This window comes from Seriola dumerili, unplaced genomic scaffold, assembly GCF_002260705.1.
Source record: "Seriola dumerili isolate Sdu_G_001 unplaced genomic scaffold, Sdu_1.0 BDQW01000052.1, whole genome shotgun sequence".
Classification (NCBI taxonomy): domain Eukaryota; kingdom Metazoa; phylum Chordata; class Actinopteri; order Carangiformes; family Carangidae; genus Seriola; species Seriola dumerili.
This window is the reverse complement of record NW_019174307.1, coordinates 19458108-19478719: the sequence shown is the minus strand read 5'-3', so window position 1 is coordinate 19478719 and position 20612 is coordinate 19458108. Positions and strand designations below refer to the sequence as shown.

Here is a 20612-nt window from a genome sequence, read left to right as displayed (position 1 = left end):
CTGCACAAATATGAAAATGAAGCACACAGTGTATATTCAGTGTTGTTGTATTTCAAATATGGTTTCAGTCTAGAAGGGCAATTCCCTAATAAAACTGCCACTCACGTCACTTGATTGGGTGTTCATGGTGCGACACCGCTGCAGGTGCATGTTGTCAGGCAGAAGGAAGTAGCTGTGAGGGATCTTTCTGTAACCAGCATAGGTCTGAACAGTAGAGGCGTGCTTGGCGTGGGCCACACTCATCATGTCCACTGGGGTGTGATACTTCAGCTTGGCCTTGTGGTAGTCCTTCTTGTAGTTCTTGTCACTCTGCAGCTTGGCCACCTCCATGTAGTGAACCAGCAGAGGATCGTCCTGGAGGCTGCGGAAGCCAACGTGGTGGCCTCTGGCCTTCTCGTAAGCCAACTTGTACTTGTACTGTGATAGAAAACACATACTTTGTCACTCTCAAAGACTTTACTGTTTTATAATACTGATTTAAGACAGGAAGATTTTTACAACTTACATTACTGGCAATATTGGTACCAGACTTTGCAGCCACAATGGAGATGGCATCTCCTTTGAGGTTGTAGCCCTTATTGGCCATCTCCACAATACCTGCTTTGTAAAGTTTCTGTGGAAAAAGAAACAGATTCATATGAATGAAATAAATTTAATAAAGTTAGATTGGTAAAAAAATAAGTTTTGTAATGTAATCTAATGGCTGACATTGCTCATATTGAGGGCATTAGCCTTGGCCAGGACAATCTCAGGAGCATCTGGCATGATGTGGACTGTCAGTTTGTCCTTCTCCCAGGCAGCAGTGTATGCTTGCTGTAAATAAAGATAACAGAAAAACAAATGAATTATGATGTTTATGAGCTAGATTATAATTTAATTTTTGGGACCTTGCACTATATATTTAAACATGTTGCACCTTGTTCATGATCTGGTTGTTGGCAGTGGCCAGAGCCACGTCCATGGAGTCCATCAGCTTGCTGAACTTGAAGTTGGATGGATGAGTGCGGTACTTGTGCTCACTCAGAATCTGACCACCAACTTTAGCGGTCTCAACTCCAATTGAGCCAATAGGGACCCATCCAATACCTCTGACGCAGTTATTCCAGTCAGACTTATAATTACACTGGAAACATGAGACAAGTTAAGTTGGAAGAGTGAACTTTTTTTCCCTTAAACTTGCACAAATGTGTCAAAGAGGCACATGTATATACAATGTATAATCAGTGTTGTTGCATTTCAAACATGGTTTTGGTCCAGAAAGAAAACAATTCCCGAATAAAACTGCCACTCACGTCACTAGACTGGGTGTTCATGTTGCGACACAGCTGCAGGTGCATGTTGTCAGGCAGAAGGAAGTAGTTGTGAGGGATCTTTCTGTAACCAGCATAGGTCTGAACAGTAGAGGCGTGCTTGGCGTGGGCCACACTCATCATGTCCACTGGGGTGTGATACTTCAGCTTGGCCTTGTGGTAGTCCTTCTTGTAGTTCTTGTCACTCTGCAGCTTGGCCACCTCCATGTAGTGAACCAGCAGAGGATCGTCCTGGAGGCTGCGGAAGCCAACGTGTTGGCCTTTGGCCTTCTCGTAAGCCTTTTTGTATTGGACCTAAAAGAAAAAGGAAAATGAATTAGTTATATATATAATAGTGAATGTTTCACTTACCTGGAAAAAAGTATTGATCACATACTGTGTTAAATAGATCCATGATTTACTTACATTGCTGGCAATATGTCTGCCGTGCTTGGCATGCAGGATAGAAATAGCATCAGGCTTCATGTCGTATCCCTTGGCAATATCTTCCAGCCACTTGTGCTTGTAGTGACTCTGTGGATAAACAGAAAAGTGTTAGGTACACACATGATGCTCATATACACTTGGCATTTCAGGCAAAAGATATTCCTTTGGCTTTGCAGGTTTGCTGATAAAACAGGGTCTAACGTTGAGTTTCAGTTAATGTATTGTGCTCTGACCTCGCTAACAGTCTGGGCATTGAATTTAGCCTGGAGGAACTCAGGGCTGTCAGCGGGAAGATTATAGGTGTGCACGAACTTCTCGCCAGACGCTTTGTATGCAGCCTAGAGGAAAGAAAAAGAACAGGGAAGTTTTGTAAAATCCTTGTAGGAGAATCCAAGACGCATTAATGTGTCAACATATTATGAAGAAAAGATATTCGTACTATGTCCATCTGCTTCGAGTTGGTCAGAGCCAAAACCATGTTCATGGCGTCAGTCTTGCTTGTGAATTTGAGAGTACTGGGATGCTGGCGGTAGCCTCTCTCATCCAGTGCAGCTTTAGCAGCTCTGGCCTTCTCAACATCCAGAGAACCAATAGGCACCCACCCTGCGCCTTTATAGATGCTGGAATAATCTGATTTGTAGACATTCTGTGGGCATATAACGAAAAAAGATAATCATTAAAATTTTGTGGAAGAGTTTAAAGTCATCACAGTGCACATTGCTTTGCTATTGTGTATAAAATCAATTTAATTATACAGGATACGCAGCAATTATATGAGTGAAAAGGGAACACATACATCACTCTGAATCTCCATCATGTTGCGACACCGCTGCAGGTGCATGTTGTCAGGCAGAAGGAAGTAGCTGTGAGGGATCTTTCTGTAACCAGCATAGGTCTGAACAGTAGAGGCGTGCTTGGCGTGGGCCACACTCATCATGTCCACTGGGGTGTGATACTTCAGCTTGGCCTTGTGGTAGTCCTTCTTGTAGTTCTTGTCACTCTGCAGCTTGGCCACCTCCATGTAGTGAACCAGCAGAGGATCGTCCTGGAGGCTGCGGAAGCCAACGTGGTGGCCTTTGGCCTTCTCGTAAGCCAACTTGTACTTGTACTATATAAAAGAAAAACATGAGGTATTATGAATAACTCTACTAAATGCATTAATATCTGAATAGTATTATTAATAAAACAATCACAACTTACATTACTGGCAATGTCTCTGGAAGATTTTGCTGCAACAATAGGAATAGAATCTTCCTTCACATGATGTCCTTTGAGCAGATCTTGACGATGAGCATAAGTGTAGTAATTCTAAATAAATAGATAATCAGTGTTATGTTACAGATATAGCATCGATTTCATTTCTATATAAATTGTATACATGCAGATAGGCTGTAAAATATTATATAAGGAATCTGCAACTAACCTGGCTGATGTTGACAGCGTTGTATCTGGCTTGCATCAGTTCAGGGGCATCAGGAGGGAGATGGTAAGTGTGCATGAACTTCTCTCCACTGGCTTTATACTCTTTCTGCATAATTACATTGAAAAGATTGGTTTATGTCTGTTCTAAACAGGAATACATAGATGAAAATAATGAGATTTATATAAGAGGAAATTATTGTTTCCTCTTCCTCACCATATTCATGATCTTGGCATTGGCCTTGGCCAGCTCCATGTTCATGGAGTCAGGAACACTGGTGAATTTGATGGTGTCAGGGTGCTGGCGGTACTTCTTCTCATCCAGAGCTGCAGCTGCGGTCTTGGCTTTTTCCACCTCCAGGGAACCAATGGGAATCCAGCCAGTTCCCTTAACTGAGGTCTCATAATCCAGTTTATAGTTATACTGGAACGTAAAAGAGTATGCAAATTATCAGTAACTGTGAAAACACCTTCCTTCAGCCACAACAATTAAGTATTTATCAAAATTATGGTGAAGGAACAAATGTTCCTCAAAGGAATATGAAACTTACATCACTAGAATTGTAGTTCATGCTGCGAGCAAGGTCGAGACTCATAGAGTCAGGAAGAAGACAGTAATTATGGTGGTGCTGTTTGTAGCCAGCGAAGGTCTGAACTTTAGAGGCGTGCTTGGCATGAGCCAAACTCATCATGTCCACTGGGGTGTGATACTTCAGCTTGGCCTTGTGGTAGTCCTTCTTGTAGTTCTTGTCACTCTGCAGCTTGGCCACCTCCATGTAGTGAACCAGCAGAGGATCGTCCTGGAGGCTGCGGAAGCCAACGTGGTGGCCTTTGGCCTTCTCGTAAGCCTTTTTGTATTGGACCTAGAATACATGGCATGTAGCATCTCTAATTATTGATTAAATTCAATTAGTATTGAAAGAATTTTAATGATTATATGATGCAACAAGACATGTTTGGTACAGGGCAAGTTAAAGTGGAGATCGACCATGACTCTGAGGAGTTGCCTCAGTCTTTCAGAAAACTTACATCACTGGCAGCGTGTCTGGCGGCTTTGGCAGCGATCACAGAGATAGCATCGGGCTTCATGTCATAACCTTTAGCAATCAACTCCTGCCAGGCGAGCTTGTAGTAGTTCTGAAATGACAAGATTACAGATACAAACAACAACAAAAGATATGAACACTTAATAAGTTTGGCATGGACCCATCCCATATTTAAACACGCACACTTTCACACCTACAGTATATGCAGGTGTGTACGCCTATATACAGTATATCTATGTAACATCAGATTTAGGAGCAAAGTCATTTAAATGTACCCAAAATTACTGTCATGTGCCATGAGAAAATATTTCAATTATATAATTAAATGTGATCTCTCAGTATTTGTATGCATCACCTTGCTGATGTTGTAGGCATTGCACTTGGCCTGGAGGAACTCGGGGACATCAGGAGGCAGAGAGTACTTCTGATGAACCTCCTCAAGACCTCTCTTGTAGAACCGCTGTAAGGAAAGTCACATGTGCTGGACTCAGATCAAAGTAAAGATAAAAACAATCTTCTCAAAAATGACATTAGAAAAGGAGATCCAAGTTCTCTCTGCAGAATTAACAGTGAGATTGATGACTCACATCACTCCTCTGAAGCTGGTTGACTTTGGCCTGCATCATGATGGGGTGGTCGTCAATTGATGTGAAGGGGATTGTGTCTGGGTGTTGTCTGTATTTTCTCTGTCAGAAACAAGTAAATTAACACATTATGTGACATGTTCTGCCAACCATCAAATATGTAGTTTTTAATGTGATGCTGTTGCGCACATACCTCACTGAGGATCTCTCCTGCTTTCTTGGCCTTTTCCACGTCCATGGAGCCAAAGGTCACCCATGGGCTACCTTTAGTGAAGCTGTTGTAGTCAGACTTGTATTCGTTCTGTGATGCAGAAAAACAAACAAAAGAAATTAAAGGGTGTCACAACCAAACTGTCAACCATAAGACCTTGTAAAATCTGTCTGTACTTACATCACTCTGGATGACGTTGGCTTTCTTGGCCAGGTCCAGCAGCACACTGTCATAGGGCAGGAAGAAGTTGGTACTGATGCTCCTGTACCCAGCCATGCTGGCAATGGCCTGGGATTTCTTAGCCAAGGTGACTGACAACATATCCAGTGGTGTGTGGTACTTGGTCTTTATCTTTTCATAGTCCTTCTTGTATTCACGCTGTGGAGATAGTAAGTAAATAAGTAAAGGTGAAGGGTGACTCATGTCACTATATCGCTCACTAAGGTAAGTAAATAAGTTAAGATTTATTCATATAGCACTTCTTGAGGCAAAAGTTTAAAAAGTGCTTCATATTAAAATCATCAAACAAACACGATCATAACAAAGTTACATTTACAAAATAGAAACTATTAATGACGATACAAAACAGAAATAAAATATTAAGAACAAACTCAATTTCACAAAACAGTGAACATCAGTTTAAAAAAGCAAGTGAATATAAATTATTTTGAGAAGTTTTTCAAAAGTTTCAATAAAAGATTGTTCAAAAATAAAGTAAAAGTACAGGAAATATAAGTAATTTAGTTTTATAGCAAGTTAATGACTTACATCACTCTGGATTTTGGCCACGTGAACAGAGTGCAAGATCTTGGGATCGTCATTAATACTGAGGGCTCCAACCATTTGTCCCTTGTTCTTCTCGTACTCCTTTTTATATTTAACCTGCAAATAAAAACAAAAGGTTTTCAATAACTACATTAAGAAACAAGTACTCTGACAAACTGAGTACTAAAAGTAACTGAAACACGAAGCAAGACGGCAAGTAAAGTAATACTGAAATCCATACTGACTGATAGTGTAGCATACTTACATCACTGGCGATGTTTGTGTGGGCACGGGCAGCCAGGATCGAGATGGCATCGCCCCTGACCTCAAACTTTTTCGCTTTAGATTTCTCCCAATCGTACTTATAACAGTTCTGCAGGGAGAAAATCATGCAATTCAGGAAATTTTAAATGTATACCAAATTAAAACTGACAGAATTTAAATTTGTAGAGTATTACTTACATCACTGAGGTTAAAAGCGTTAACTCTGGACTGGATGAAGAAGGGATAGTCTGGGGGCAGACTACACTTGAACTTTGTTTCTTCATACTTTGCCTTGTAGTTCAACTGCAATAAGAACAAAGTGATAAAATTGAGTTTTACTTTAACATTATTACATATTGTACAAGTACAGTAATTTGAAAACAGGCAAGTTAAGATAAAGTGCTATTTGATGTTCTGTCACTGGAGGGCAGCAGTGTACTAGCCGGGCTCTATCTGACACATACTTGTTCCTTTCTCTGCCTCCCCAGCCCCTTCTCTGATCACAGGGTTTATTCTGGGCCAAATGAATGCTTGTTGCTATTTATACTACAGAGAGATGGCTCTCCAGTTTCCATGGTGCCCACAGAAAGACAGCTGGGCTACGTGGATGATTGGGCACATTTTAAGGTGATCTGCATATCTAGGAGAAATTTGATCTAGACCATTAGCTGATGATTGTAGCAATTCCAGTCAATGCACAGGCAATATAAAACCTAATTATGGTCACAGCAACCTTATATGAATCACACACATGATTTATATTATTTATATATTTACAAAAGAGTGAGTATGAACAAATTCAAATGTAGCAATATTGATAAGTAATCACTTTCCAATGTGAGTTTCTGAGATATACTCAACTTATTTTAATGGTAATGCATTTTGTATCAGTACTAAGAGGAGGTGGTCCATAAATGGTACATACGTCACTTAGCTGTTTGGCGTTGACGGCGGCTTGAACCAGAACTGGCGAATCCACCACTTGTGTAAATTTCACTGTGTCTGGATGTTGCCGGTAAACTTTCTGCAAACCACAAGATATAAAAAAAAAAAATTGTGACACAAGTTATATTTAGGTTGTACAGTATAATTATAATGAAAGAGGAGTAATGTGAATCTGTTTTACTCCAAAGTATCTTATTAACCACGACTACTCACATCGTTACACTGTTGAAGCTTCTTGCTTGCTTCATATTCAGGCGTGACTGTTTGAGGGTAGAAGCATCTCGTTTTGATGTCTTCATAGTCAGATTTATATTGGTGCTGCAAGATAAAATACACTTATTGTGAGGAAAGATTTAAGGAAGTATTTAAATGATTCTTACAGAACTGATTTTAATTTAGAAAAATCGAAATGTGAATGCAGGGATTTACCTCGCTCTTCATTTCCTCAACTTTCTGACAGTGAAGCATGTAGAGATCTTCATAGCTGCCGATATAGTGGCCCTTCACCTCATTGTCATACTTATCTTTGTAATGTGCCTAAAAAAAAAAGGAAATCAAAATGTGTATGTTTTTAAAAAAGAAAACAATAATAGAATTGGTTTTTATGTAATTGGTTTAAGCTTTGTATCTCACTGAGTGTTCTTACGTCAGTGAACTGTTTAAGTACTGAGTCCATCTGAAACTTGGGCGTGTTACAGTAGTTGATGCTGAAACCCCTGGATTTCTCATAGTTGGCCTTATATACTTTCTGCAAAGAATATAAAAAAACAAATGATGAATAGAAACATCACAAATAAAATCAATAACAGAAATAAATTAAAACTCAAGTAGATGACACACTCCCTGTCAGTAAGACTTGATTCAATTAAATCCTTTTTGGCATCAACTAACTCACTGTATACAAGAGGGTGACCACTAATACAACAATCCACCAGTAGCTTTATATTAAACTCTCTATATATAACACCCACAACTATGTCAATCATTCAAGAAGTCTAACAAGAGTAATTATCATTGTTATAATATTACTGCACAACTTCTATGATTTTATTGTTTGTTTTCCCCAAAATTTCATCTATCATCTCTAATAAAAACCAGCTGCGATTGAAAAATTCCTTTCTCCAGAAACACCTACATCACTGAGGATTGTGCCAGCATATCTGAGCTGTCGGAGGAGAGGATTCTCAGTGGCGGGGAGCGTGTTGTAGTCGGACTGTGCCTTTGACTTCTCATATTCCTTCTTGTATTGGACCTAAAGACAAACATGTGGAGATTGGTGTCAGTAAGAAGAGAACAAAGTGTGTTGATCAAATGTATTCACATGGTTCATACACCCACTCATATAACATAACATCGTGGTGGAACAATATGTTTGTCTTTATCGTTTCCCAAAATGACGCACGTTTGCATTGTGTGTGGATGTGTGGGTGGCCTCTTCACGTAGTTTGTCATGTTGTTACTGGAAACTGGTGAAACTGCGCACTGAATTTGTGTAGTGACAGTGAACCAAATGTGGATCTCTCAATCACGCAGTGCATACGTGGGCACAAACCAGCGCGTCAGAGTGGATTCACTGTGTTGAGTCACACTCTACTCTGAGACACGGGGTCAACTCCCTGTCGTGTCTTCCACATGAGATAGTGCCCATAAAAATACTCTGATACCTTTGTGCGTGCGTGTTTGTGTGGACTCACCTCACTAGCAGCAACACGAGCCTTTTTGTTTGAGTCGTAAACCGGCGTGTCTGTTTGCATGAAATAAATTTGGTCTTTCATATCCTCATAATGTTGCGTGTATTTCCTCTGCAAAGAAATGACATTGACGGTTAAGATATAGAAAAATGACAAAATAATACCATTGTGAAAATCCCGCCCCTTTCCTAGTAGTAAGCTCTTACATTGCTGAGGTTGTCCATCGCCACTCTGGCAGTGGCCACGTCGAAGTAGGGCGTCTCACACCATTGACCCTTCACATTTTTATTGTAATCCTCCTTGTACTTAAGCTGTGGAGAACAAATAACAATCAACATTAGAAGATGTATTTTGAAGAGGAAACATCTTGCTGTAATGTGTAGAGGATATATAGATAATGCTAATGTGTAATACATCTTCATATGTTTGATAACACACTTTGGGAATGACTGGAATGCCTGTAATTTAAAGCTATTGTTAGCCTCTCCCTTCCAGCTTAGCGTGGTCAGTAACATCAGGGAGCAGGTGGCCAGTGACTTATGGTTGGTTGATCTCTGAGGTCCCTGTTTCCATGTAGGTGCGCTGTGCAAAGTGCAGGTTTGTGCCTCTAAAATATAATTTTCATGGAGATTTATTTCTCTCCTGTGTCTGTTTGGCATTGTGATGACTCGCTCTGAACAAAACCAGCCCCCAACACGGAGCAGATAATGTATATAATGTGTAACAGTGGATTCCTGGTTATTCTACACCATTTCCAAGTGAACTGTGAGGGACCCACACACCTTCAGCCACACAAATACCAGAAGTGTGTTGCCACACCCATTGCACTGTGGCATACTTTACTGTGCTCGCACTATTGTTAACAGAGAACAGGGCTCTGAGCGTGTATGAAAACACTTACACACAGTATTCCTAATTCTTTATACCTTACACTGAATATTGTTTTCAGGAGCATTACTTTAATGGTCAAGCTAATGCATGACTAAATCTAAGGTTAATAAAATTGGTAGATTCATCACTTTATCTACCTGTATCTCCTTGTATTTCTTATATTTGTTTTGCACTTAAACAATGTGTGTGAGAGCCAGTTTAAATTGGTTCTGCTTACATCACTGCGCTGCTGGTCCGCTTTCCTGGCCAGCTCCATTTCAGGAGGATCAGGCAAAGAGGTGTACTTGGCCTTGCGCTCATGGTGACCCTTCTTGTAGTGAATCTGCAGGGGCAGACAGCAGGAGTTGAAATTTACTGAGGTGGTTAATTCTTCAACATCAATAGTTGACCTTGGTGTGCAGATCGTATCTACATTGACTGGTGACTTCCCTACATCAGCAGAAAAGGTTAAACACATTTGTGTTAAAAAAAGAAGAAGGAGGGGCACAAATGGCCATTTTAATTGCCTGCAGTGTGAATGGGAAAGGTTTCATATGATACATTTGACTCAGCACAAACAAATGGACCCTGAAAAAAAAATATATAGAGGGCAGAGGAAATGTGCTCGCCTGTGTGATTGATGCTGAATGGCAATTTGCTAGCAAAGTCAATGTAAGACATGAACTGCCCAGGTGAATTAAATGATAAAACACAGGACTCCAAGAAAGTTGCCTTATGGCTTGATGCCCCAGCTGACCTCATTTTTATGAAAATAGCATCTTGGTATATTCATTTTATTTCATATATCAATATAGTATATGGTAATTTCTTGAACAGTAAAAGTCTATTTCTTGGAAAATCAATGGAAAAACTGCTTAGCGATAACTTAACTAGACAAGAATGTCTGTGTTCAGCTAGTGAACAGTGTCTTTTAATTCCAATATAGCAATCCTTCTCATGATAGATCATTGCATCATTGATCTCTATGGCCTAATGCAATCACAAGTATTAAAGTGGGAGCTGCTACAATATAAAGTGTAGAAAAACTCCTTTACAGCTGACAAAATTCTCATAGTTTGTATTGTCATATTAAAAACCTAGAGTCAAACGTTTTTTATCTGAAAATAAATAAATGACTTGAATGTGTTTTTGTTTATTGCTGTTGAGAATCGGGTGTTGAGGGTAAATTCAACTCACATCACTGAGGACCTCCTGAGCCTTGGCCACCCTGCGCAGCTCTGGGCTGTCACTGTAAGGGTATAACATGGTCTTCTCTTCGTCCCAGGCCTCCGTGTAAAGTTTCTGAACAAGGAGTGAAGTCAGGATTTACTCCATGCACATTAAAAAATAAGCAGATACTGATCCAGTTTAATCATACAATGAGATGTTATTCTAATTATTCAAAAATCCTCTTTTTGGACATAAAATTCAGCTATTGCTTACTTTGCTGTAGTTAGCAGCATTCTTCACAGCCAGGACCAGCTCAGGAGCATCAGGAGGCAGCAGGTATCTGTCCTTAGTCTCATCCCACTTCTGTCTGTACAGAACCTGGAAGAGAAAAGCAAAAACACTGGTGTTAAACAGTCACAAATACATATTTTTAATGATTTTTTTATTTTTATTTTTGTAAGTTGAGGTAACTCACCTTGCTGATCAGTTCAGACACATGCTTGACGTGGGCGATCTCTCTGGCCTCACCATCATACATGCTTGTCGTCCGAGCCTTATTTCCCTCCATGCGGTATTTAACCTGATGATGATACATGTAATTTCTTTTTTATTCACAACTAGAGCAAGATCAAATCAAGTTCAAGGAATTCAGTTTTATTTTTTTTTTTATCTTCATCTTCATCTCTTTTTTATTCCTGTATTTAAGCAAAACTAAATTTGTTCGGCACCTCTGCTCCACATTCATACCATCACACTCAGCCTCATGCCGCCTACAGGATTGTTTCATTAGGCAATTTTTACAAAAGAGAACCAGAAATCTCCCATTAACCTTCTAACCCTCATCCTTAAATTTTAGACAGCATAATTTGGGGGACGGTTGCACCACAGTCTTCAGTAATACCTCGCTAAGCTGCTCCTGGGCCTTCCTGATGCGGATCAATTCAGGGGTAACAGTGGTGAGGGCAGGAGGCTGACCTCTGGACACGTCATAAGCATGGCGATACTTGTTCTGTAGAGAGAGCACAACAGTAAAGATATACACTGCAACCACTTAAATTATTATATATGAAGTAAAAGTAAATCACAAAAATATTGCAATCAAAGGTGGTAATTAGATGTTTTTAAATACTTCATTTCAACAACTATATACTGCTATAGCAGACAAATTAGGAACTATAGTTAGGTGCTGATTTTGACGTTTCTTACGTGGCTGAACTGCTCCAGCATCTTCTGGCTGTGAGCCAGGTATGGAGTCATGAACTTGGAAGTATCCACCTTGACCTTCTTCCTGACTTTCCTGGTGGGCAAGCCAGACTGGAGGAGGACAGAGGGAAATACAATTAATTATCCGACTAAAAAAAAAAAGGGTCTGGGTTCCTTGATTACACAAAGCATACTGGCGAGGAAGTAAAACTACATCCACTTACAGGCAGTCATCAAACACACTGATTATTTCAGGTATATTGTAACTTTGATGCAGGTTGGTTGGTTTAATAATGATCTGATATTGTCAAGAGAAAAACTCTGACCACATTGATATCAATCTGTGTGATTCTGCAGCATTCCTCTTACTCTAATTACTCACCTTCAATAAATGAAGTGATTCAAGTTAAGACTTACGGGGTTATGAATGAAGTGAATAAAAAGCATTCTACATGGAAGTCAGCAAGTTAGAATAATGCCATTATTATGTACTGAGATAATGTCAGATGAAGGGTGACTGAAGAACAGACAAAACCAAGACAAAGCAAAAGAGAAGAGATGGAAATACAGTTACACCTACAGTATCTATGAGCGCATTGTGCCGCATGCAATGTCAAGCTGAGCAACATGTGAGGGGTACAGTATCTCATCTCTTGGGCAGCGAAGCCACGATTAACCAAAGTGCCAGAAGCCATTAATTGCCCAAGAAGCCGACACTTCCTCTTGGAGGTCACATTAAAATGTAAGAATGGCTAATTCATTTGTAATTACTGAAAAGGAAAAGTTTTGTGTTTGTGCAGATTTCTTTTTACTAATTACTAGTGTCATTTTCTAACTTTAAAGGCTTAACACATAAAGACCAAAGACACTATGTCTTCGATGAAATAACCAGACAGCGGATTATCCATACAGGCATGCAGACAAGGAGGGGGATGCACCATTGTCAAGACAAGAGAGGGCATCCTGCACTGTTTGAACTGTTGTCCCTTGGGAGGAGGTGAATTACCTGAAAGGACTGAGTCTTGTGCTCAGTGACAGTCGTCGATGTAATCTGCTCAACATATTACAAATATAGGACAAACTCTGGGGTTTCAAAACTTCCAGAACAAGTGATGGGAGAAACAGAACAGTATTTCTATTGGATCGAGGGTGATTTTTCCACAGCTCTGGCGCCCTTTTAATTACTGCGACTGACACTTCTAGTATAACAAGTGGGAAATCACTTTACTCTGCATCACATTAGTAGGTGTTCTCACATGCCCTCAACAGATTCATTCTCCACTCAAATTGTGTCACTGAAAGAAAGGTAAAATCCTCAGAGATGAAGTATTCTGTAATTGTGACTGCAGTTTAATTAAGCCAGTGTTCTGCAGAGGAAAGAGAAGCATTAATATCCTGTGTGATATGTGAGCCTGACCGCTCTAAATCTTTGATCCTCTGACCACGTCTATAAACACCGGCCGCTCACATGATGATAATTCTATTCTTATTTGTCATTTGTTCCTGTTATCAGTTGCTACAGCACACAGCAGTATACAAACTGTTTACTCAGCTTTATAATCTTGATGCCTGTTCAACCACAGCTCTCGTGGTTTTAAAGGATTGTTTCACCCAAATTACAAAAAACAACAACATATTTTCTCACTTACCTCTAGTAAAACCTGGCCATGCAGATAGTTTGGGTTTTCAATGCATCTGACTCTGAGTTTTCTGGCTTCACTCCAATACAATGGAAGTGAATGGGATTTAATTTGTGATTTTAACTTGAATTGCAAGAAATAATGTCCTTGTTTCTTAATAGTCCACAGAAGATACTGTCCAAGTTTTTCTTAGGAACTAGCTTCCTCTAGAGAAATAGTCCCATAAAATAACTGTTTACAGTTGTGTCTGTGGATTATTCAGTAACAGTTACACTGTTTCTGGGAAGAGATGCTGTTGTTGAACATATTTTAAATGGTCCTCTCTTGAACCACAAATGAAATCCCATTCATGTTTATTGTGCTGAAGTGGATGGAGAAATTTCAGAGATGGATATCCCAAAATCTGGGCATATAACCAAAACGTCTCTGCATGGTTTGATCCCACTTGAAGTAAGTACCACTTGTAATTTGGGTAAAACCATCCATTTATGGGGAAACGTTATTTTCAAGTCAAGCACCTCTAGCTACAGTAACTGACAGTATTCCCACACATAGCATACTGTTCCATGAATAGCACGTCTAACATGCAGCCTGTCTGAATTACGCATCCCTCTACTTGGGCCGCAAAATATTTACAGTCACATAAGGTTGAACATTATGAGTTAAGTGGCTTTGGAAGCTAACCAATAATCCCTCGAATCTACCAGAAATCTAGGAACAACCAGAGCTGAGCGAAAGAACATCTCAATCATTTTGATCAACATTTGTAAGAGGCTTCGATATCTGAGTCTATCAGACAGGAGAGAACCATAGGTGTAGATGAAACACTGTTCTATTACACATCCCTACAAAGCAATTCAAAAACCACCTCTCCCTAACACCCAGCAGGCGGTTTTTCCATGCAACCTCCTCTCCTAAGCACATTTCTAGCTGTGACGTTAACACGCTTGGAGTGTGATTTACAGCAGTGACTCGTCTCACTTGCCCCTCTCTCTCTCTCTCTCCCTCTCCTGCTTTCTCTCTCTTTACTTCTCCCTCCGCTCCATCTCTCTGCCAATGTGCCATAGATGTCCACTTCTAAATTTGTCTGAATGCCAGACAGAGAACTCTACACTCCACCCCTTACTGACCTGAGAAGTTACGTCATTTTTTTTTTAAAGATACTTAAACACAAAACTACTCAACATATAACAAATGTGACTGTGTGCGAAAAGATAATAAATCACCAATGGTGACTGGATTGGATTAAAGAAAAAGCCTGAAAATGATTAAACTTACTTAAAATACTCATGATCATAATGATTCATGATGTAGATCTTATCAAATAAAAGTTACTCGTATTACTTTCTAAACTTTTGTGAAGGTATTGTGCGTTTTCAACCATATGAATATTTTCATATATTATCTGACCTGAACAGCACTATGTTTCTCCCCATTCTGTAGACTAAATAAGAAGCCGTCTTACTATTTACTCAAAACAATGTCACATTTCTCCACAGTGTAGATGAAAGTGCTAGTGAAATCAGAGTGTATTGAGTTTGTGGCTATCCATTTGTCCCGCCTCCCAAACGATTTACATCTTTGCAGTAAAGATGGTAAATCCATTTGACACGGCTGATATGTTATATGGGAGTTAAATGATAACAGCTGATTGATGGGTATGTTCAGGTAAAACCATGTCACCAAAAACATCATTCAGACTCCCCTATAAGATATCAGCAATATTAAGTAGGAACAAATACAAGGCTATCTTTAATCCTATTTCACCAGGAAATATGGGATTAAGCTGTTAGCCTTCTGCTTTCACTCTTCCATTGGACACTGACACGGAGACCTTCAACAACACAATAATTACAACACACACAAAATGAAAACATCCTGAAATCTTAGGGGGTATGAGGTTTGATCACATAATCTGTAGACAAATATTTCTGGGGTTTGGTGATGAATATCAAATTATATGAAGTGAAATGTGAAGAAGAATTTCAACTGGTCACTTGAGGCAAAAGACAAAATGGTAACTTCCAGAAATTGGCACAGCCCCAAATTGTATGTAATCCAATCGTGCACTACCTGTGCTACACAGGAAGGACAACATCATAATCTTAAAAAGTATTGAAGCATTCCAAAATGTATTCATCAAAATGTTGGATATGTTGGGAGATAAATACTGACCTGCTGCAAAAATACTTAAACGTGTGTAATGATTACGTCACTAGACTCCATTTATAATGCTGTGGGGCTGTGTACCATAAGGCGAGGGCTCAGGTACAAGTACCTGCACTTTTAAAAAGGACATTGGTAAAAATATTCCCCCTTCAATTTGAAATAGTTTTGATTTATAGTCGGCTGTTGAGGGAAATCCAGGACTTAAAACCCTTTAAAAGGCGTCTGCCTGAAACAGGATCCACCAGCAGACATGGGTGACCGGTTCCATGAACTGCTGACTGGATCGTCCCTGACTTAACTATTCATAGGGCCTGCCACAGGACCTGCAGAGAACTTCAGTCTACTGAATCTAATGAAATTATATCGCAGCTTTCAATCATATTTTGGCTGGAAACAACAAAAACTAATTAAGAATAGTAATGAAAGTGTTTTACTATTAATGTCCAAAACTCAGTGAGAAGATGTCCACTTACCTCCTCCACAATCTCCTCCTCTTCCTCCTCCTCCTCCTCCTCATATTCCTCATATTCCTCCACAATTGTCGTCATTTTGGGACGGTTTTAGAGGTACTAAAACCTACAGAAAAACACAGATGACAGTTTGAGGCATTCATTTAAACCCTGAATGAACAAAGTTTGGCCTTATAAACTGAAAGGCATATCTAATGAGTAAACGTACAATCCAACAGGGCAGCAAAGTTAACTTAAATGTTGTATCAGCGGCACTGAATTACAGTTTCAACCTGCATAAACTGGGGTGAGAGACCAAAGGACGACTCCGCCAGAGATATTTTGGGATGCTGAAAGCCACCCACCCCCACTGAAACCAATTACCTTATTCAAAAAGAGAAAAAATAAACAGCAAACACATGCTATAAAAAATATAACACCAACATATTGATGTTCAACCAATGTGCATGCCATACCAGCAAAAGATTCCCGCAGTATTTCCTGACTGTAAGAAGGCCTCACTTGCCATCCACTAGGGTCTCAAACTGATAGTCCGACTTTGTGATTTCCTAAACAAAGTGATACAAATATGTGAAACACCTCACAAACTGTGCTGTGTTAATCAATAATCACACAGGGAGAAGGGCAGATTAGGAAGGTGAGACACTGAGTGCATTATAACAGGCCTCTGCCTTTGAATGTGTGACAGCCACCCCTCCTCCTTCACTTGCCACAACACAGCTCAAAGAACTGTGCCTCCTGGCTGAAGGTTGGCGACAGCTGCCCAACTGTGCTTCAGCTATTTGACATGTAAGCTAATGCCACAGCCTGATTGGTTGACTCGGTTTAGCAAATGGAGATGCAATGCCTTCTGAGGCTGCAGGTTAAATATAGGATGGCATACTAACTACCTTTTTTTAGCACTTGATTGCCCTCTCTTTGAATTAAAATGTAAATTTCTCTGTCAAACAACAAAAGAAATAGGTGGAGCAGTTGAGGTAGAAGGACAAAATAGCCATGAAGGTGCCAAGAGGAGAAGACAGAATGGCCACACTGCAGCTGCAATTTCAGAAACATCCAAAGGTAAGTCTGGTCTGATCTTGCTTGAGTCTTGCAGTTCTGAAATGTTTGGTTACTCCTTCAAGGTGCAGCAAAGCCTTCACAGTCCTTATTCCTCAATTAGCTGTCTTCCTGGATCCAGACGGTAGCAGAGAATGGAAATGATGGATGTCCAAGCAGATGGAAAGCCATGCAGGGTGTAGAAAATATGGATATTTGTGCTTTTTCTCCGTTTCTTTGCTTACCAGTAATTTTAAAAGTTTAATGGTCTCCCAAGCCGCCAAAGCCTCCCCAGCTTCCCTCCAGAGAAACGCTGGGCAACAGCACACAGCTGCAGCTTCTACCCAGGTTATCATGTGGTCAACACAGCCAATCACAGGGCAGCACTCTCAGGTTTCAAAATCTAAATATACCTAAGTGATCCCTTCAGAAAAGAGCACCTGTTGGGGCTAATGCATCAGCGGTACAGTTATGAGGAAGGCGATGGGGTACGTGGGGTGGGGGTCTCAAGGAAACAAAAGTAAACCCCGACTACAACAGTACCACCCCGTGTCAGTGGGTAATCTGTTGGCTGTGATGTTCGCAAATGCAACTGTTTTAGTTAAAGGTTTGGAAGCAGCAGGTATGACCACGGCTAAGAATATGAGTCTGAGCTTGGGAGGAGGAGGTTAGCTGAAGGCCTGGCAGGGCTGTGAGTGCCAGAACTGTTGAGGTCATCTGTTAGCTGACCCTGAGCCGGCTAGGTCCTCTCAAGAATCAGGTCAACATCAAATTGAAGACCTGTGAGATGTACAAGCGCCAAGTCGATATGAACCACATACACAAAACTACTCAACATATTACAATGTGACTGTTTGCGAAAAAAAATAATGAATCACCAATGCTCTTTGGATTATAGATGAAGCCTGTGGATGACGGAGGAGTCAGCCTGGGGCCTTGACATTTGTTTTGAATAAAGATTGAGGGTATCTGTTACATTTACACCACTGAGGGCAGAATGTACAGTACTGTGCACACATTTATAATAATAATAGCAAATTAACCTTGTTCCCCTGTGTGTTAACAAAACCTTAAAACAATATGACTTCCACTAGCAGGTCAGCTCTAGATGCAATCCTATATATATTCACTTCATGTTATAAAATAGACTAGAGAAGTTCCATTTAACCTCTGTCAGACAAGCGACTGCTACCCAGGTAAAAAAAGAGCAAATTGTCAAAGTGATAGAGCAGACTGCGACTCAAATATCACACGATCTGCATGCATAAAAAGTATAAGGATTTAAAAATACATCACAAACTATTTCCAGATAACATACAGCATTCAGTTGACGTGGCAGTAGTAGCTGTGATTAAATCAAGCAGCAATTTATGACTAAAACTATGAAGCAAAGGGCATCAACTCTGAACATATACATATGGTGACAGAGGACATATGTACATTTCCTCCCTTTAAATTATGTGCCCCTCTCTCTCTCTCTGGTATGTCATATCTTTACTCTCACTCTTTGTGCCAGAAGCAGGGTGCTACCCGGGGACCAAGATGGACAGCAGCAGCTGAATGTCTCTCCCTGTCCCTCTGGAAAGTGGTAATGGCCCTTCACTCTGTGATGACTGCTGCTTGGTCCTCATTAGCAACATCACTGCTTTTCTGATCTCATCTAATCTGCAAAACTGAAGAAGTAGTCATGTTTTAAAGGGTGAGTTGACTTAAATGATTTGATATGAGTATGCAAAAAAACATATTTCCTCCCTTAGGTAGTTTTGTTGTTTGGGTTAATGATAGCAACTTATAAAATTTCATTCCTGGTATTTCCACAGTACAACAGCCTTTACCGTTCAGTGTCTGACATTAAGGTTCTAATTTTATACTTTTTTATAGTTTTAAGTTATCCCCGTTGGATATTTCTGGATCCAACAGCAACATGTTCTTACAACAATGCTCCATTTCCTCTGGATTATCTAGGCCGCAGTGCCAACTGTTTTCATTGGAGCTACTTCCTAGTAAAGAAAAAGTCCCTTTGACAACTTTTAATGGCTTGTTATGTGACTTGAGTAACAGAGAGACAGACTCATTCTTTTAAAATGTTATTCTCTCCTTAATGCTGCAAATGAAATGACGTTTACCTCTGTTGGATTGAAGGATATCTCAAAACCTGGGCATATCTACATAGCTAGATACCACTGACTGAACCGACCCTTCAATTAAAAGAAAAAACGTTTTGATGACTTTATGTTAAACTAAATATGTGGATAGATTTTTCAGGCTACAGAATCATTTGGTGAATTGCATTTCAGGTTCAGACAGGGTATCACAGACTTTTAATGATTCTAGCAGTCAAAAGATCAACTTCCCAATGCCAAAGACACCCAGGGAGGAGGCGACACGATGCTTAGTCACTGGAAAAAATGACAGATGACCAGTGAGACCAGAACACAACAGCTGCATGAAAGACAACCACAACATAAACACTGCCAACTGTCAATTTTAGCCCACCGACACCAAAACAATGAATTCTGGTGAGGTAAGAGGCCCTAAATGAAACCAATTCATCCGTCATAGAAATGCCGTTGCAATAACATGATAGGTGGATTTCCAGTTGGACGCACAACAGCGTTGACCTTTCTAGCTCTATAAGAAACAGGTGAAGTCTTAGATAGGTCAATGCCGGTCAGCAAGAGCTGGATTCATTGACTGATCGAATGACTATAATTTAAGGTATCATTTCAGGATTTGGACAGATATGTTAAATAGTTTGCAGTATTGCATATACCTTCATTGTTTGAACATAAATTAAAATCTGTACAAACAGTAAACAAACAAAGGGCTCAGCTTTCCAATCACATCTTGGAGGTGGTTATAGAGTCTGACAACATCGCTGACACAGTAACTCAAAATAAACTGCAGACACTCAGGTCTCAGTCCTGCTCTATGGACCAGTGTTAAATGGATACAAATACTTATTACTGTATGCTTTCTTATATAATACTGCATACTTAATACTTATTGTATATGTCATGAAAGTATTTGGTTACTGGGCGTTACTTGGGCTTGACTTACCTGCTACAAAACCTGAAATGTTTCATTCAACTGAAAAATAAAAAATTAACATATGAAACAGTTTGACTGAGAGCTATTCACAGATAAGTGTGAAAATAACAACAGCTTCAGTCTGATGATGTTTCAATTCAATAGGAAACATCATCAGACCGAGTTCACTGCTGTGTGGGCTTTAGGGACAGTGACACGATGGGCATACCCGTTCAAAAATCCATATCAATGAATATGGATCAATCTTAAATAGGCGGGAGTAAGAAAAAGGCAAGAACCCAAAGTTTTTGACAAAAAAAATCTAGCACAAGGTCCACTTACTGGATATTTTCTGGAGCTT

General features: G+C 39.9%; 1 protein-coding gene across 1 annotated transcript in view; it reads right to left on the bottom strand.

Moving 5' to 3' along the window:
- The window catches only part of neb (nebulin), a 58091-nt gene extending 41830 nt beyond the window's left edge, over window positions 1–16261 (bottom strand). The window contains exons 1-35 of the mRNA XM_022740122.1: window positions 16187–16261; window positions 11908–12015; window positions 11603–11710; window positions 11177–11281; window positions 10975–11079; window positions 10729–10833; window positions 9770–9874; window positions 8868–8972; window positions 8665–8772; window positions 8106–8222; window positions 7617–7718; window positions 7400–7507; window positions 7184–7288; window positions 6951–7049; window positions 6224–6328; window positions 6027–6134; window positions 5765–5878; window positions 5177–5374; window positions 4979–5086; window positions 4789–4887; window positions 4557–4661; window positions 4185–4292; window positions 3707–4018; window positions 3373–3579; window positions 3160–3264; window positions 2937–3044; window positions 2533–2844; window positions 2176–2382; window positions 1970–2074; window positions 1716–1823; window positions 1293–1604; window positions 917–1123; window positions 709–813; window positions 506–613; window positions 106–417 (exon numbers count right to left, since the gene is read on the bottom strand). Coding sequence (XP_022595843.1) covers window positions 106–417; window positions 506–613; window positions 709–813; window positions 917–1123; window positions 1293–1604; window positions 1716–1823; window positions 1970–2074; window positions 2176–2382; window positions 2533–2844; window positions 2937–3044; window positions 3160–3264; window positions 3373–3579; window positions 3707–4018; window positions 4185–4292; window positions 4557–4661; window positions 4789–4887; window positions 4979–5086; window positions 5177–5374; window positions 5765–5878; window positions 6027–6134; window positions 6224–6328; window positions 6951–7049; window positions 7184–7288; window positions 7400–7507; window positions 7617–7718; window positions 8106–8222; window positions 8665–8772; window positions 8868–8972; window positions 9770–9874; window positions 10729–10833; window positions 10975–11079; window positions 11177–11281; window positions 11603–11710; window positions 11908–12015; window positions 16187–16261 — 4908 coding nt within the window. The remainder of the gene's footprint in view (window positions 1–105; window positions 418–505; window positions 614–708; window positions 814–916; window positions 1124–1292; window positions 1605–1715; window positions 1824–1969; window positions 2075–2175; window positions 2383–2532; window positions 2845–2936; window positions 3045–3159; window positions 3265–3372; window positions 3580–3706; window positions 4019–4184; window positions 4293–4556; window positions 4662–4788; window positions 4888–4978; window positions 5087–5176; window positions 5375–5764; window positions 5879–6026; window positions 6135–6223; window positions 6329–6950; window positions 7050–7183; window positions 7289–7399; window positions 7508–7616; window positions 7719–8105; window positions 8223–8664; window positions 8773–8867; window positions 8973–9769; window positions 9875–10728; window positions 10834–10974; window positions 11080–11176; window positions 11282–11602; window positions 11711–11907; window positions 12016–16186) is intronic.
- Between the last annotated feature and the right edge of the window lie 4351 nt (window positions 16262–20612).